This window comes from Clavelina lepadiformis, chromosome 1 (genome assembly GCF_947623445.1).
Source record: "Clavelina lepadiformis chromosome 1, kaClaLepa1.1, whole genome shotgun sequence".
Taxonomy (NCBI): Eukaryota; Metazoa; Chordata; class Ascidiacea; order Aplousobranchia; family Clavelinidae; genus Clavelina; species Clavelina lepadiformis.
The window spans coordinates 23,267,254-23,283,552 of NC_135240.1; the positions used below are offsets into that span (position 1 = coordinate 23,267,254).

Genomic DNA, 16,299 nt, shown 5'->3' on the forward strand with positions numbered 1-16,299 from the left:
CCAGCTCACGATTAGCCTTTATACAAGAGTGCGACGATTATCTTTATCAGTTACCTCCATCAGACACAGAAACAGTCAAAAGAAATCGCCCGGTCACTTCATGGTCTAAATTAGCCGCAACAACGGTTAAAGAACCAGATTTTGGATCCAGTTGAAAGGCGACACTTGGAATTTGAGAGATCAACGTATACGTAAAAACCGAGTCGACTTCGTCTAGGTCAAAAGCGTCAATATTTAGTACTTCAGTGCCCGGTGAAGTGCCTTCTGGGATGTACCTGGATGTAAGTGACACATAAACATGTAAAAAGATCTTTTACCTAAGGGTGAATGGAAATTATACTGACAGCAAATGATATATATATATATATATATATATATATATATATGATATATATATATGCAATAAAACTACGTTAGTTATGTAGATAATATGCACATAGACAACCAGCGTACAATACTTACACGGCCGGCGGCATGATTAGTTCTGGAGGGTTATCGTTTACATCAAGAACTTTCACGGTCAAGTTCGTGAAAGAGGATAGACGGTCAGTGGGTTCGGCGAGGTCAGTGGCCATGATAACGAGGTCATATGCAGATTGCCTCTCCCGATCCAACAGCTTTTGAACAGTTATTTCCCCGCTGTCCGGCTTGATTATGAACTGTGCCATGGGGTCACCAGCCACAATTTGGTACTCGACAAATCCATTGAAATCTAAGCAAGTTTGTATTAATATGAATTAGAGTGGTTTCACACAAACTCGTCTCGCAAGCGATCTTCAGATGGAAACGAAATTTCGATTTCTCGTGTTATTTCATGAACGCAATAACGAATATAACTTAAGTAATATTGTCTTATCATTGGCAAAGCAGATGCTGCTTAAAACATTTCTTATAAGTGCATTCTAAATCGAACTAACGGCGCTGACCTATATGACCTGTATACGAGATTATTATACAGTAGCAATATATATCACGTTAATAATACAATAATTTTTAAGTCAAATTTTGATCCTTTTACCACACATTTGCACTATGAGGTCACTTAGATTACAGCGACCTTTTGGCCTCTTTTATAGTAATTAAAAAGAAAGCTTGAGTTTATTAAGTAGATTTAATTTGGGTTTTGTGCTGCTTCTCGCTTGCTGTGTCCCTTACCCAAGTCTGCATCAGTTGCTCTAATTTTTGTGACGTAATACCCAAGCTCGACATCTTCTTGTATTTCTACTTCTCTGACGTGGTCTTTAAACACCGGTAAGTTATCATTGACGTCAGCGATATTGAGATAAACGATTGCGTCATTGAAAAACCCTAAACATAGCAATACATTTCATCGTCTGAATGTGTACTTCTAAGAATATTTTGCAGATCTATCAGTTAACATAGAATAGTCACGGTTGGTCGAAGCGGGAAAATACAGCAATGTTTTACCTCCCCCGTCCATTGCACGTACACTGAAGACGTAAAAGTCTTGACTTTCCCTGTCCACTTCGGCGGAAAAAGTCGGGCTGAGATGAAGAATTCCATTGCTTGGATCCAACAAAAAGCGACCCTGGTCGCTATCTGGAAAAGTTTAAAACTTTATGTGAGACCACTGTTATTCTTATGTTTTTAAATGACACATTTCAATAGATGAGGAGATCTTACCATTTACAAAGCTGTATCGAATCATAGAATTTATCCCAGAATCGGCGTCGTCGGCGTGCACTGAACCGATAAATTTCGTACCGCTAGGTAGGGCGCTGGAGCCCTCTTCGATACGTATGACATAGTTATCCGAAGTAAATTGGGGTTTGTGGTCGTTGATGTCCATTACATCAACAATAAGCAAAGTTCTGGACGAATGTATCCCATCATCCACCGTAACTACAGAGGGAAGCAATTGTAATTCATTTCCAGTATGCTTTGATATTGAAAAAACTTTGTTTAAGTTACACAAAAATGTAGAAATATGACCTCAGACAATCTAGTACAAGTATGTTGTTAGATATGTTGTTTTATTGTAAGTACTCTGTGTTATAAAAACCTCTGCAGTTGTCCATTTAGACTAATACCAATAGTACAGACTTACTTTTAAGGGTATACGTTGAGATCTTTTCCCTGTCCAGCCCATTTTGACCAACCGAGATCCGGCCAGTAGTTCTATCTATAACGAAATCCTCGGAACCGTTTCCTGTATCCAAGGAATAAACCAAGATAGAGTTATCATCTGCATCGATAGCTTCTTGAGTTGTAAGTTCATATCCGTTTTGAGCGGATTCTGATACCGATTCCTCCGTTATGGCATCCGCAAAAAGAGGAGGACTGTCGTTGACATCTGTGACGTCAATAATTGCCTGCGTGCAAAAATGTTTTGGATGTTAAATTCGAAATCTTAATACGTTTAACCCTTGAGTAGATTCGGGCCGAAGTTGAAAAAATTATGTTAAAATTTCACTGTTTTCTATAAATCCCCTAAACTAGTGTAAAAGTAAAAAAGGTTGCGGAATGTTAGTGGAATGCTGACAAAGCAACAATTTAAAAAAAATTTGAAGTGTTTTGTTGATGTTCGTCAGGTGTTGTATATGTTATAAATCCTTTTCATCAGCTATTCATCAAAACTTTATTTTCGTAACAACTGTTGGTGATTTTCCAGAGCAGACCTCCCCATACAATTGAGTTATCTTATACACAATGTTGCACAAAACCACATCGTGATAAGTCGCAGCTTGCCGGTTTCCTGAGATAGTATAATATTAAGTAAGGCAATAAAAAGCCTGGCTCACACTGCTTGTACTAAAATCTCCTTTGTTCTGAAAATTGTTGATATATTTATCAAAACCTTGCCTAATTAAAAACTGTCAAGAAAGCTTAGAAAAGAAGTTTTACTCAAATGGAAATAGGCTGAGTTAAGTGATTAAATAAAAATTTTTATAACACTGTGCGTTAAAACTTTGTTTTTCTCGATAATTTTGACAGAAATCCTTTGACAAAACTTTTTACCTACAGTATATATTATGGACATAAAGTGTAGACTGTAGAATATGGAAGCTTTAAATCTTATGCTCTCTCGTGGTAAGACATACACAACAAAAAACAACTTTAAATTCTTTAAAGTTTAAACAGCTTTTCTGGTCAACGCTATCTGGATGCATACTTTGTTGAGAAAATTTGGAAATTGGACAGCAAGCCAATATACTGTACAAGAGTATACCAGTAGTAACAAAAAAGCACTCATCTACAGAAACCAGCAAAAATATTATTTTAAATTAGGTTGTTTTTTCACTTACAAAATTTGATTTTACTGTAATACGAGAAATGTGATAAAAATCTCCGTACCTCGTAATAACTCAAAAGATTTGACACGAAAGCAAAGAAACGTCATATTCACATTCATAAAAGAATTTCAGTTGATGAGACCATTAACAAGTTGAATAGAAAGAAAGAAAGGTATACCGGTTTTATGAAAAGACGAAAGAGAGTTAATGGAACATCGCGCCACAAAATATTTATTTAACCCATAAGTGCGGCGTTTGACTGATAGCTATCTTTTTTGTTCGGCAAACTGCATTCCCGTCACCAAACCATTATCAGTTTTAATCTTCCAAAACACTGTGACGAATGCCAGGAGTAAACGATTGTGAAGAAGTTCCAAGTTAACTTTCTACAAAGAATTAGAATCAAAAGTACACAAAAGTACAATAAAAGTTGCATAGAAAAGGATAACTATTATATTTACTATCTATACACGTCATGTATAGTTGTCACGGATCCACGAAAACATGAACCTTTTATTTTCATTTCATCCTATTTATCTTTGACGGTGGTTTAAGAAAGGTTTGGCCGCGAAACTGTTAACGATAATTGTAAAAGTCTTTGTTTGAGATGGGATTATCCATTTCTAAACCCTCAACGCCCATATAGTACATGTAGCTACAACTTAATTAACAACCACTGCCAAAATTTGCTCTGCAAGCAATGTATTAAAATAAAATTTCTAGGAAATTCATTAAAGTTATTTTCGGCAACAAAGAATCCATTGACTCAACATTTTCCGAGCCATATTCTCAATGTCAAACCTAAAAAACCTCTCTCATAAAAGAAGATAATGGCAAAATAATCTTCCAAGATTTATTGATTGCCAAAGTAAGGTTCCACACAATACCATTGCGACATTCCCTTGCATTAAAACGGGACACCAGAGAGCATTAAGCTAATGACAAATTTTAATGGGCACAACCAGTAAGTGCCATTACCGATGCACGCCCGGATAATGACAACACATACAGCAAACAGACACATAATTTGCGTGGAATTTTGAATACTGGAAAAATCTATAGGATACCTAAAGGACAGCTTACAATAAAACTCTAAAAAAGCAATTATCGATCATTAGATACAAATAGCTTGTTGTAATAGTGCAAACGCTTTCAAAGTCTAAATTTGCTAAACCCACCGAAAAAGAACAACATACCTTAGCCGCTGTCATCCTTGGACTTAATTGTGACGATAGTAGGTCAACGGCCAATACGTCAACTGTATATGAAGTCACGCCGTTCTCTCGGTCTAATTTGATAACGTTTGTGATGAGTCCAGAGCTGGCATCCACAGCAAAGGGACGGCCCACCGCCCTGATTAATGAGATGTCGGTGGGAGTGACTCCAAATATGTAATAAGCGACCTGTTCAAAATTTGAATGATGTTTCAAACTTCCACCTTATACTTTTAATAAAATAAAAACTCCAAGTAGGCTGTATAAAGTTAATAAATGTATTTAAAGATTTATAATTCCAGGTTGAATTTTGAAGTGACCTTTGTAACGTGGAACTGTGTGTTATCCCAAAGTACAGTTTAAATTTTGAAAGTGTCAACCTTCATTGTCACAAAGAGACGAAAAGTAAACTATGAAAGCACACAATGCAAACATTCAACTTTTTGAAGTTTAACGTTTAAGTATAAGCTTTACCTGATTGCCGATGGTTGTCAAGGTCAGAATGGAAGCTCCAGGGTCACTGTCCTCGGATAAACTTCCACTAAATGAAGTAGCCGTAAACACCGGTCCATTGGCTAAAGTGGCTCCTCCAACAATCACGTTTAGGGTCATCATGTTGTACAGGGATGGTGTACCTGAAACATGAGAGATAAGTCAAACATTCAAGCGCGTTTTTTACGTTATTTTAGTGTTCCAGTTGTCGTTTTACTAACTTTATTTGCAAAAAAGAAACTAAGGGGGCAACTAAGAAAGCACAATCGAAACATATCGAAGCATATCGAACTATTTTCAATTTATACAACTAATTTAGATTTCAAAGCAGAAAACTTTTTCAACCAGTGTTTAACCCTCCTTGGGTGGTGGCTGAAGATGTCCTGTCACTGAAATAGAGTTACTAAATATAGAAACGTTCAACATAGAAGCATTCGCCGCCAATATGTCTTTCGTGAAATTTTCAAATAAGAAATATCATAGTATCGCAAATATTGAGTTTTTGTGTTTTTCCAAAATATAAACAGTCTGTTCCCTTTTCGTCGCGAATAATATTTGTATTTGCAAACTACCTCACATACAAGCAGTTACCATACAAAAACATTTATGTAAATTCGTGCCTTGTAATGTGTCAAGTGTGCATCATGCAACACACAGTGCAGAAAATATACCCGCCCTTTTTCCATCTTTTAATAGCGCATCAGAAACGTCAACATGGATCGTTACTGTCAATAAGATGTGCATCAAAGCGTATAACAACAAAAGTAAAAAATTCAAACAAAACTAAAGACGCTTTTATCCATTACAGAATCCATAATCGAATCAACTTTTATGGTCAATGAAACGATAGTAGTTTTCGAATTCACTAACACAGCAGAGGAAACCGTTACTTTACGTTCGTAAGCCCTTAATATACTTTATGCGTTTGCAGTTTAAGGTGTGTAATAGATTGTGCGAAGTCAATTCGAATTTTACAAATTCGAATTTTACGCACAAATGCATGACCGTTTTTTCATGAATGAATGAATGAATGAACAAATGCAAACAAACAAATCCGGGCAAAGTCCTTTACTTCACCCGAAGTATGAAGATCAGAGCAAAACGCTCAGTATGGTTGTTTGTTTGATTGACTGAAATGACGTTAAACTGATTGGGCTGACGATAATGTTTTGAAATTTCGTGAATATGCGAAAACAATTTGTAATCGATTTCTATCATTGACGGACAAGGCGGCAACGATTCCTTTGCTTGCCAGGTATTTTGATCAAGCGCAATGAGCTATGTTGGCAGGTTTGGCTTCGATTTAAATTTGCACAAACATCACAATCTGTTATTCGTGTTCTGACAAATCAGAGTATTTTTCGGTTTACCCCAACACTAGACTTTGCAAACTAACTTCGAACAAAGTAAGTCGTTCAGACGCATATTACCTTTATCAACGTATAAATCGCAACATTAGGCTACTGGGTTAAAAGATCCTTCGACAGCGTGTAAGAAGACATTATCCACATCACATTAAGATCATTAAATTGACGTAAGAACATGTGACGCTTACCTTGATCACGTGCCACAACTGACACAGCGTGCAAGACGCTGTCTCCAGGCAAGGGCGTGTTGAGTTGTAAAATACCGGTCGAAGGTTCAATCGTGAAAGGTGAAGTGCTTCCCCCGTCAAAAATTGAATAGCTTACAGAACCGTTCAACCCTTCGTCGCTGTCCGTTGCAATGACGGTGGCAATTTCGAAACCAACAACTCCAACTGATCCCGGTGGTATGAATACGGCGTCCGGTGACGTGAATACCGGCGCATTGTCGTTTACGTCAACAACCGTGACGTCAAACGTGGCTGTTGTCCAAAGACGGTCAGAAACAACAGGAGCGTTGTCTGTAGCTTTTATTGTTATTTGCAGTAAACCACCAGGAAGGTATTTTTCACGATCTACATTACCAGAGACGGTCAAACGTCCACTGTCACCTTCGACTTGAATGCTCATTCCCGCTGTGGTTGGTTTTTGACCGATAACTTCATAGGTGATTTTTCCATTTTCGTCACTGTCCATGTCGGTTGCCGCAACTGTACCGAAGACAAGGGGCTGCTGATAATTTCCTTCGGGAAAACGAAGACTCGAAATCGGTGAAAATATTGGTTTATTGTCATTCTCGTCCGTTACAGCAATAGTCATAGTAGCTGTAGCTGTATTTTGTACAGTATCACCAGAATCAGCTGCTATAACAATCAATTCATAGGAAGCAATGGTTTCCCTGTCTACGGGGCCTATCAAGGAAATTATCCCAGAGGGTTCATCGATGGTGAAAGTATTACGGGCACTTTCGGATGTTTCAGAAGCAATAAAATACCGTACCATACTATTCAGACCAGACTCATCCTCATCAAGAGCATGCACTCTGCCCACGTGCTGATGTTGAAAAGCTGCCTCTGATACTTGAAGAGTTAAAGAAGAATTAAAATAAGGGATCTCGTCGTTAACATCCAGCAACTGTACTTCGACGGTTGTCATTGACGAAAAGGACAGGGGTAAACCTAAATCCTCAGCAATTACAGTAAACCTGTAACTTTCCACCGATTCCCTATCCAACTCATTTTCGTGCACAACAAAAATCCGTCCAGTGGTGGTGTTAATGCCAAAGGGGAAACTGCTGCTCTTCACAGAAGGGTAAAATTTATACTTTATCCCATCACTTCCGTCTTTATCAGTAGCCGATACTTGAATAACCAGATCACCGTTACGACTGTTTTCTGATATCCTGGCTTGATATAGTTGCTTGGAAAATTCAGGTGGAAACTCATTAACATCTTGGATGCGGACGTCGATGGTAGTCTGAGTGACAAGAGAAGTAACAGAGTCTGCGCCGCCATTATCTTTTGCAGATACAGACAGATCCATAGTGTCAATAGTTGTCAAGTTCCAAAAATCGTGGATTATCTCTCTATTAAGTGTACAGGTGGTTGTTATTGCTCCAGAAATGGCATCGACAACAAAAGGCAATGCGTTCGTGTTTTGATACGCATAGGAACGACTGAGTTCGTACAGCAAGGTGGCGTGGATACCAACGTCTTTATCGATTCCACGGATGTATCCAATGATGGTGCCCGCGGGCAAGTTTTCTTTTGCTAAAAACGATGTGGTTTCGTCGTTAAGGAGAGGAGCATTGTCATTGATGTCTTCTACGTGGATGCTCAAGAGCACAGATTGAGTGTACGATTGCACATAGTCAGTAACGTTTACTGTCACTGAAAGAGTATAGTCTTTCATCTTTTCTCTATCAAGTTCATGATTCTTGAGGTAGACGACGCCGTCTGGAAATATCCCAAACATTTCATTTGCATTTCCGTTTGAAATTGCGTAAGAAATTATTTGCAAAATGTCACCGTTGCCAAATACCTTGACTGGACTTTTAAATTGCGGTGGCAACGTTTGCGATAAATCAATAAACCTGGTATTAACTGAAGTGCTTTCAGGAAGGGTCACTTGAAGAGCGCTTGTGACAGGAAAGGCAACGAAGTAATTTCCCAACCAAGCGCGAATGAATATTTGCAAGCGCAGCTCCGAACACAATCGCGGCGAACCGGAGTCACAAGCCAAGACAGTGATGTCATAAACACGATCCGTTGATATCATAGTTGTTGAGCTCCAAGTTATTATGCCTTTGCGGTTAATATCGAATAAGTTCAAGGCATCTTTCAATGTGTAAGTTATTACTCCATTTTTTCCAGAATCAGCATCAGTAGCACTTGAATTATAAACAAAAGACCCAAAGCCACTTTGCCCTCGACCAGCAAATGTTTCAGTGTCATCTGAATAGATCATATAATCTGAACGGATGGTTCTATTCAGCCGTTTTGCAGAGCCTTGGAAGGCTGGAAAATTATCGTTTATGTCTCTGACGATGACTGCGCAGGAACTGAGTGCAAACCCAGAAAGGGCGCCCCCTGCAGAATGTAGCTTGGACACGACAGTAAGGTCATGCCGTCGGGACATTTCGAAATCCAACTTGCCATTTTGTGAGCGTCTGAGAAGTCCGGTTGAATTGTCAATGGTAAACAAGCCATTTGGATCACCGTCTACTATGTCGTACGTTATCTCACCCGCTTCTGAAGTTTCTGATATTGTAACGAAACCGATCGTTGTGGATAGGTCGATGTTTTCAAGGGCAACGAACTCAAAAGACGTCCTGCTAAACTGAAGAGGAATGTCGTCATCATTCCTTACGGAAATAATAACTTTTGCGAAACTTGTTGCTAACAAACCCCTTTCAGATTCTGCGTTAACAAAAATCATCCTGGTACTGGAAGAAATGAGGGTGGACGAAACCGTTATAACGCCAGTTTTTGAATTTATGGTAAACCCATTGACTCCAGAAATAATCTCATATTGAATGTCATCACTTACTGCCCCGTCTATTGTCGCTTTGACGGTGGTTACTTTATGATTGACGTAGCGTCCGGGTGAAACTATAACGTAATAATTAGTCGGATAGAAAACTGGTGGAACATTACTATGTGCTTCAACAGTGACGTGTACAGTTACAGTCGACGTCAGAGGGGAATCACCCTGATCGGTGGCTCGGATGACCAGATCATACTTCTCAGATTTGCTCAGAGGACTGACAACTCTTAAAGCCCCGGAGTCTGGATCGATGTCAAATTTGGAAAGAGTGTCGTAATCTTCGAGGTATGTGGATGGAAAGACGTGGTCTATGCTGTAGACAACTTTTCCGCCATTTCCAGTGTCAACGTCGGATGCGCTTGTTGTGGTCGGTATATTAAACGGAGCCACGTTTTCAGGTACTGTGACGTTGTATGTGTTCGATACGAATCTGGGAGCATTATCGTTTTCATCAACGATGGTAATTTCCACTGAGGCAGATGCTGAACGAGGATTGGTTGATTCATCCCGAGCTACGACCAATAGGCTTACAAGTGGACTGCTGGGTGCAAGTTCCTCGTATCGTAGCCTTAACTTGGTCGTTATCAAGCCCGTGGAAGAAGATATTTCAAACCAATTCAAATCATTCCCGTCCGCGATGCTGTAAAATACGAGTTAAAGATCTATAAAGCTTGGTGAAAGGCAATCATAATGTCCTGCTAATGGCAAATAAACGATGTGGTTGAAAGAACAACGAGTATACTGTGTTATTTTTTCCTTTGGTTACGACTATATTACACACCTGTATATTGAACGACCAGGTAATCCGACATCAGGATCTTGAGCCGCAACATCGGTAACATAAGATCCTAGCGGCGCAAGTTCAGAAATAGTTGCTCTATAAGTTGGTTTGGTGAAGGCTGCGACGTGATCATTGGCAGAGTTGACAACGACTTCGAAGCTCTTATAAGAAGTTCGCGGAATTGGTGTTCCGCTATCCCGGACGCCGATTGTTAAATTGTACCGAGGTGTTTCTGACCGGTTGATGGGGCCTTTGACCTGCAAATGTCCAAGAAAATGAAACCAAATTTTAAATCAACTTTGCAAACGTACATTCCAGTTAATAACTTCAGATTTAATCAAGATAAAACCGACCATAATTAAATTCAAAAAAAATCAACAAAAAAAGCTACCAATAAACGGCCAAATTTGCCAGTTGGGTCGGAGGCAAGTTTGAAATGATCGAGCTCGTTTCCTCCTTCGATGAAGAGCTCAAGTGCTCCCTCAGAATCTTTGTCAGAAGCAACGAGCAAGGCAGCCAGTGTGTCCGGAGGGGAATGATCATTAACGGAGACGATGCTCGCGGATGATGGGATAAATCTGAACAAGTCAATTATAATGATAATTAATTATCATAGGACATCATGTCATGCTCAATTGACTTATTATTTATATATGTTGTAAATTAATTAGTTAATTAGTTATTAATTAGTTGTAAGTTAGTTATTACCTGACGGTTAAAACTGGATCGTTATCATTGATATCTTTTACGTTGACTGTAACGAAAGTTCGGCCAAACAAAACCGGATCTCCGCTGTCGTAAGCCTCCAAGGTTAGCCTGTGAGTTGACGCTATTTCACGATCAAGTGACTTCTTTAATGTTATCACTCCAGTATCTGCATCCACATTGAAGATATCTCTGGACTCGGAATTCGTAGCGATTCGGTATTTTACCAGACCGTTATCTCCCTGACATTTGAAATAAACATATAAAGGATGTTTTACCAACTTAACTATGCGGTTAAACAAACGGCTGAAAATGTCTAAACGTTCCGATGTTTTTTGGTACGGGACGGTCCGAGTACACTCGTACAGAGGAAAGTCTTTGCACAACTTAACCTCGGCAATGCTTACTCGTCACTCGAGCCACGATTAACGAGCAGATCGTAACCGGACAAAAAACGGTTTTGTCAACAGGAAGACTTGGGACCATACCCTAATATATACCTGGTCTGCGTCATTGGCTTTGACAGTCAAGATATGAAAACCGATGGTGGCATTTTCATCGATCTCTGTCTGGTATTCGCTGAATTCAAAATCAGGTTCGTTGTCATTGTTGTCCAGTATGGTCACATCAACTTGCAGAAAGCCTTGTCTGGCGGGCGAGCCATCGTCAGTAGCAGATATGTTTAGTGTGTAATGATCCTGTTAAAAGTGTGCATTGAGCCTTGTAAACATTTTGTGACTGATTTAAACAGATTTCATCCATGAAATACAACTCGCGTTAAGTAAGAGCGGTCACTGTGGAAATAGAGTGCGCAATCGCAGTGTGTTAGATACCTTTAGTTCTCTGTTAAATTTCTCCAACGTTCTCAAGTAAAGTAAAGTTTCAATGCCGGGAACAAAATTGACCAACAGTTCAAATTTACTGACGTCACCATCCTCGATTTGATATTGAGAAGAAACACTGTTGCTGGGAGCGTCAGCGTCGGTCGCTGTCGGTAAGATGTACTAGAAAAAAATTTAATACCGCCTGATGTTTTTGATCGCTTTTAAGGGCTATTGGCTACAGACCAGGCCTATTTAAGTCACTTATGAAACTTTAAACCCCATAATTACAAGGCAAACAGAGCTGGCCTTAAATTTCTTCAAAATTGCTGTATTGGTAAAAATCTTCTTTTAAAATGCTGAATATATTTAATACAGCGTTGCAATACAATTAAGGACAGTCCTGAAACAAAATGATTCACAGAATGCATTTCAACGACACGTACATCCTTTAATAGGCAACTAAAAATCTTTTGAGCACAGATATATGCTACCACGTACAATTGCACTTAACCAAGATACTTATTTAAGTACACATGAAGCATCAGCCTACTATACTATGCGTATATACCTGGGCTCCAACATCAGTGCTTTCCGGTATTTCCAACTCAAAGTGTGTAAAGGCAGGGAAAACCGGATCGTTATCGTTGACGTCAGTCACTTCCACTGAGATGTCTATAGGAGGTAAGGATCCAGCAGAAGACGCCACGGCTAGAAGATTGATGACGTCCTTTTCAAGGGACTCGCGGTCGATTGATTTGGTGGTGCGGAGTTCTCCTGTGTTTCCGTTCAGCTCAAACAAGTCATTTGGAGGAGACAATCTACAAAGAAACAAAATGCCATGCTTGTACACCAAATCACTCATATCGTGGTTTGTGCGGTTCAGTAGTCTGCGGTATTTGTTTCCGAACAAAATTGATTTTTGCAGGTTTTTCACGATACCATGTATATTATTACATATATTATATCATACCATACATATCTTAATCATATGGCGATAGCTTTTTCGATGTTTTTAAGCAAAACGCGAGTTCTCGGTTTCAACTGCGCTCGAGACCCACCATTAGTCCAAGCACGAGCCAATAATACACCGATCGTAGCGTGCGTTTGTAAAGTTAACTAATGTATTGTCATTGCGTAAAAGCTATATATCGATTGTTCTGTACTGAAGTATAGATGCATCACGCAATAGTAAAGTTCACAACTTTTTTCGCACGTGCGTAGTGCAAACTGGCACGTTTAATCTCAGCGTAGTGAAAGGAATTAGTCCCACGAGCATTGCATCCTTTAAAATCTTGTATTGTGTTCGAATTAACTTCGTTATGAGGTCGCAACCAAATTATTGAGTACTTTAACCTTTGTAGCGACAAAGAAAGCAACGGATCAAAACATAAAAGTAACGCCATATCACAATTCAAAGTATTTATAAAACTAGAGGAATTAAAAATAAATTTACCAACCATAAACGTTGTAGGCTAATAGCAACGTATAGCCTAGACCCTAGGCCACCAATTGCTAAAACCTAAACCTTAAACATGAATGAAAAATGATTCGTGCTACAGATTATACCCAAACCAACACATAATTCTAAAAGGAAAGCCACAGTCTACCTGTAAGTTTCTCCGTGTGGAATTCTTATACTTCCAATCACCGAAGCACCTGATTCCTCTTGAATGGTGAAAGACACCGCTTGAACCGAATGGAATCGAGCAGCCAGAAGTGCTCCGATGAAAACGAAACAAATGCTAGGCTCGGTATAAGGTTTCAGAGTCATCACGTGTCTTTAAACTTCTCCGCTCTAATTGAATCGGTTGAGAGCTTTAAACTTGTTTGTATTGACGGATGTAACGCCAGCATGTCGGTGGTATTATTTTGAAGTTAGGTATTTTTCATTACAAGGTCCTCGTTCTCTAACTCAGTGAAAATACTGTGAAAGCAAAATACAGGAAAAATATTTAATGTAAACGCCTTAATTTTCCTGAAATTGAAAGTAAATATTTGGACCCAAATTAAAGATAATAAAATAACTCTCAAAATGGTCATTAGCAGTTAAATTAAGTCAATTTACTCAAAATACTGCAGAGATAAAACCACTAAAATCTTTGCCAATTATCGCATGTCTTTATACACCCAGCACGAATAGACTACGTATCATTTTGGCCAACATTTAAAAAGTCTTCAAACGCAACCATGGTAATCAGGCGGCGTGCAATTGAACTATAATGTGAAGGAAAAATTGTCACGTTTGTGTGTAAAACAGCTTCATATAATAGCACCTTTCGGGATACTTAATTTGTGATCAGATTAGTTCGCAAAGTTCAATTTTTTGCTTCATTTTGCGATTCATATACACTTTCTATAGTATAGCACTTCTGTTTTGGAAATACCGTTCCAATCGCTTGATTTTGGAATAATATTTTGAAGCACATTACAGACATTTTGCACATAATAAAGTTTTTATCAAAACTGATGGAGAGATCAATCTCTGATGATTAATCTAATTAATCAAATGTATAATCTCTATAAGATGATGTACAGTATCTTCTGGTTTGCTATTTGCTCTTTATTGTAAGGAGCGAAAATATGTCGCTTTTACTTACAATACTGTTCAAAAAATCTCTGCTCACGCATAAGTCATAACGCTAACACCATTGATAACCTACCTAACATAACCGTTACTTAAAATTCACATATGAAATTAACAAAACCTGATTTAGACTTCAGTTCAAAACAACAATTCACTACATTAGGGCTACGAGTATAAATGAAAACGTCATACTATCTTATGCGTTGCATCTACTTTTTGCTATCTAAGTCTAACAAGCAGCTGACATTAACAGAGCGAAAAAGCTGCATGGAGTAAAATTACAATGCTTTTAGTTTGCTTGAAATGTTGTGAAAGCGCAGCAGCAGGCTGTTTTTTTCTCTGTGGTAATCTAAGAACGCTGATTAATCGACAGACTTCATCCTCGTTGAGCTGGCAATTTCAGAGCCTTAATCTTTCAAACCTCGCTCTTTGAAACAATAACCGGATTTATTTTTTCAATACTTTCCCTAATCCACATTTTACACATTACACTGCAAGGATTTTAAATCGTTGTCAAAAATTTATTATCTATAGTTTTAGATTTAAACCTTTTCTCCGTCGTTTAGTGATTAGTGAACTGATCACGAATGAACGTAGATAACTGAAGAACCAGTCTTAACCACATGAAGTTTACCAAGATCGCTTTAACCAGTAGTAAAGTCACCTGGACCCATTACCCTTATTCCCAGTTTCTCCGTAGATAATGCTAATTTGTGCAAATACTACTTTCTACATATACAATCCTCCTAAGAAAAATGTCTGTGTGTGAAATTAATCTGACAAAATCACATCACGAAAGGCTCAAACAGCTCGTGTTAGTCTACACGCGTTTTCAGTTGGGTAAATGTTATTTTACATGGGTCTGTCAAAGCCGGTGAAATAATGACAGGCCTAACCCGACAAGACAAAATCATATCCACACTCAATGATAACATTTTGATAGTCACAATTCAAAAAAAAACTTTGCATAGTCTTTCTCTAATCTATTTCATACGGAAGCTGAAGGCTTTAAACAAGGTCACCTTTCATCGCATTACCGAGCTATTTTCTTGGTAAATCTGGTAAGACTACAGGAAAGACAGTCTTATTCTTATATCACATAATAGGGTTATAAAGTAAAACAGAAGCGAACCATATTGATTCTAATTAGAATATTTCGCTGATGAAACAGATACCTAATTAGGTCAGCTTAAAACATGTGGATTATCCAAATACACATCATTAGAGATAGTTTCTGACCTAAATCTACTGAACCAAGACAACTAATTACAGCAAAGGCTACAACTCAAAGCGTTACCAGTTGAATTAGTCATATGATTTAGGCTTTAATCGAGTAAACTTTCTAACAAACCCAATGCTTCTGTATTACTCAAACACGCAATGTCATTGTTCGCTAACAAAAACTATTTGGCGTTCGTGTTTTTTAAAAGCTGTGAGTTACCTTCAGTCAAAAGTTTAGTTATATTTACCTTTCGTAACTTGAATAACCGTTTGAAGTATTAATTGGGGCAATAATTGGCATTACAATTACAAATTGAAGCCACACTACGACTGTTGAATATTGAGTTAATCTCGAAATTCTACTTTTCTTTTTGTCTTGGTTTTAAAAAAGTTGTATGGGCTTGTCAGTCGTCCAATTGTGTAACCAATTCAACGGATCTACTGACGACAAATCAGCAAAATTACCACACAGCTCTTGTAGTTTTAATCCGACAAAGGATCTCAAATACTTTAACCCTTATTCGGAAGTTTTTCTTTGTTCTCTAAGGCCAATAACAATGCGAGGGACGTATTTAACCAGAGATCTCCTTTACAGCGAAGTTAAGCCTGCAATGGTCTGGTGTAAACAAAAAACTTTATTTGTGGCGATATATTGTCGTTCGTGACGTGACGATTACGTATTTGCAAGTGAGCAAATACTTCGATCTCCAGAAGAAAGAATCCGATTTTGATTCGAGAACCGATATCGGTTTATTTGCTAAATATTCGGCTTTCTCGGGTAATCTATCTTATCGGATGTAACATAAAGAAAGTGA

General features: G+C 38.4%; 1 protein-coding gene across 2 annotated transcripts in view; it reads right to left on the minus strand.

Moving 5' to 3' along the window:
- Nucleotides 1-13,655, minus strand: part of LOC143471246 (protocadherin Fat 4-like) — a 28,441-nt gene extending 14,786 nt beyond the window's left edge. For both annotated transcript variants that reach the window (XM_076969771.1, XM_076969695.1), the window contains exons 1-16: nt 13,287-13,655; nt 12,248-12,497; nt 11,689-11,859; nt 11,356-11,553; nt 10,859-11,097; nt 10,542-10,728; nt 10,151-10,407; nt 6,516-10,009; nt 4,943-5,103; nt 4,451-4,657; nt 2,069-2,333; nt 1,645-1,863; nt 1,429-1,560; nt 1,156-1,308; nt 463-712; nt 55-275 (exon numbers count right to left, since the gene is read on the minus strand). In XM_076969771.1, coding sequence (XP_076825886.1) covers nt 55-275; nt 463-712; nt 1,156-1,308; nt 1,429-1,560; nt 1,645-1,863; nt 2,069-2,333; nt 4,451-4,657; nt 4,943-5,103; nt 6,516-10,009; nt 10,151-10,407; nt 10,542-10,728; nt 10,859-11,097; nt 11,356-11,553; nt 11,689-11,859; nt 12,248-12,497; nt 13,287-13,450 — 6,568 coding nt within the window. In that variant the 5' untranslated portion in view covers nt 13,451-13,655. The remainder of the gene's footprint in view (nt 1-54; nt 276-462; nt 713-1,155; nt 1,309-1,428; nt 1,561-1,644; nt 1,864-2,068; nt 2,334-4,450; nt 4,658-4,942; nt 5,104-6,515; nt 10,010-10,150; nt 10,408-10,541; nt 10,729-10,858; nt 11,098-11,355; nt 11,554-11,688; nt 11,860-12,247; nt 12,498-13,286) is intronic.
- Between the last annotated feature and the right edge of the window lie 2,644 nt (nt 13,656-16,299).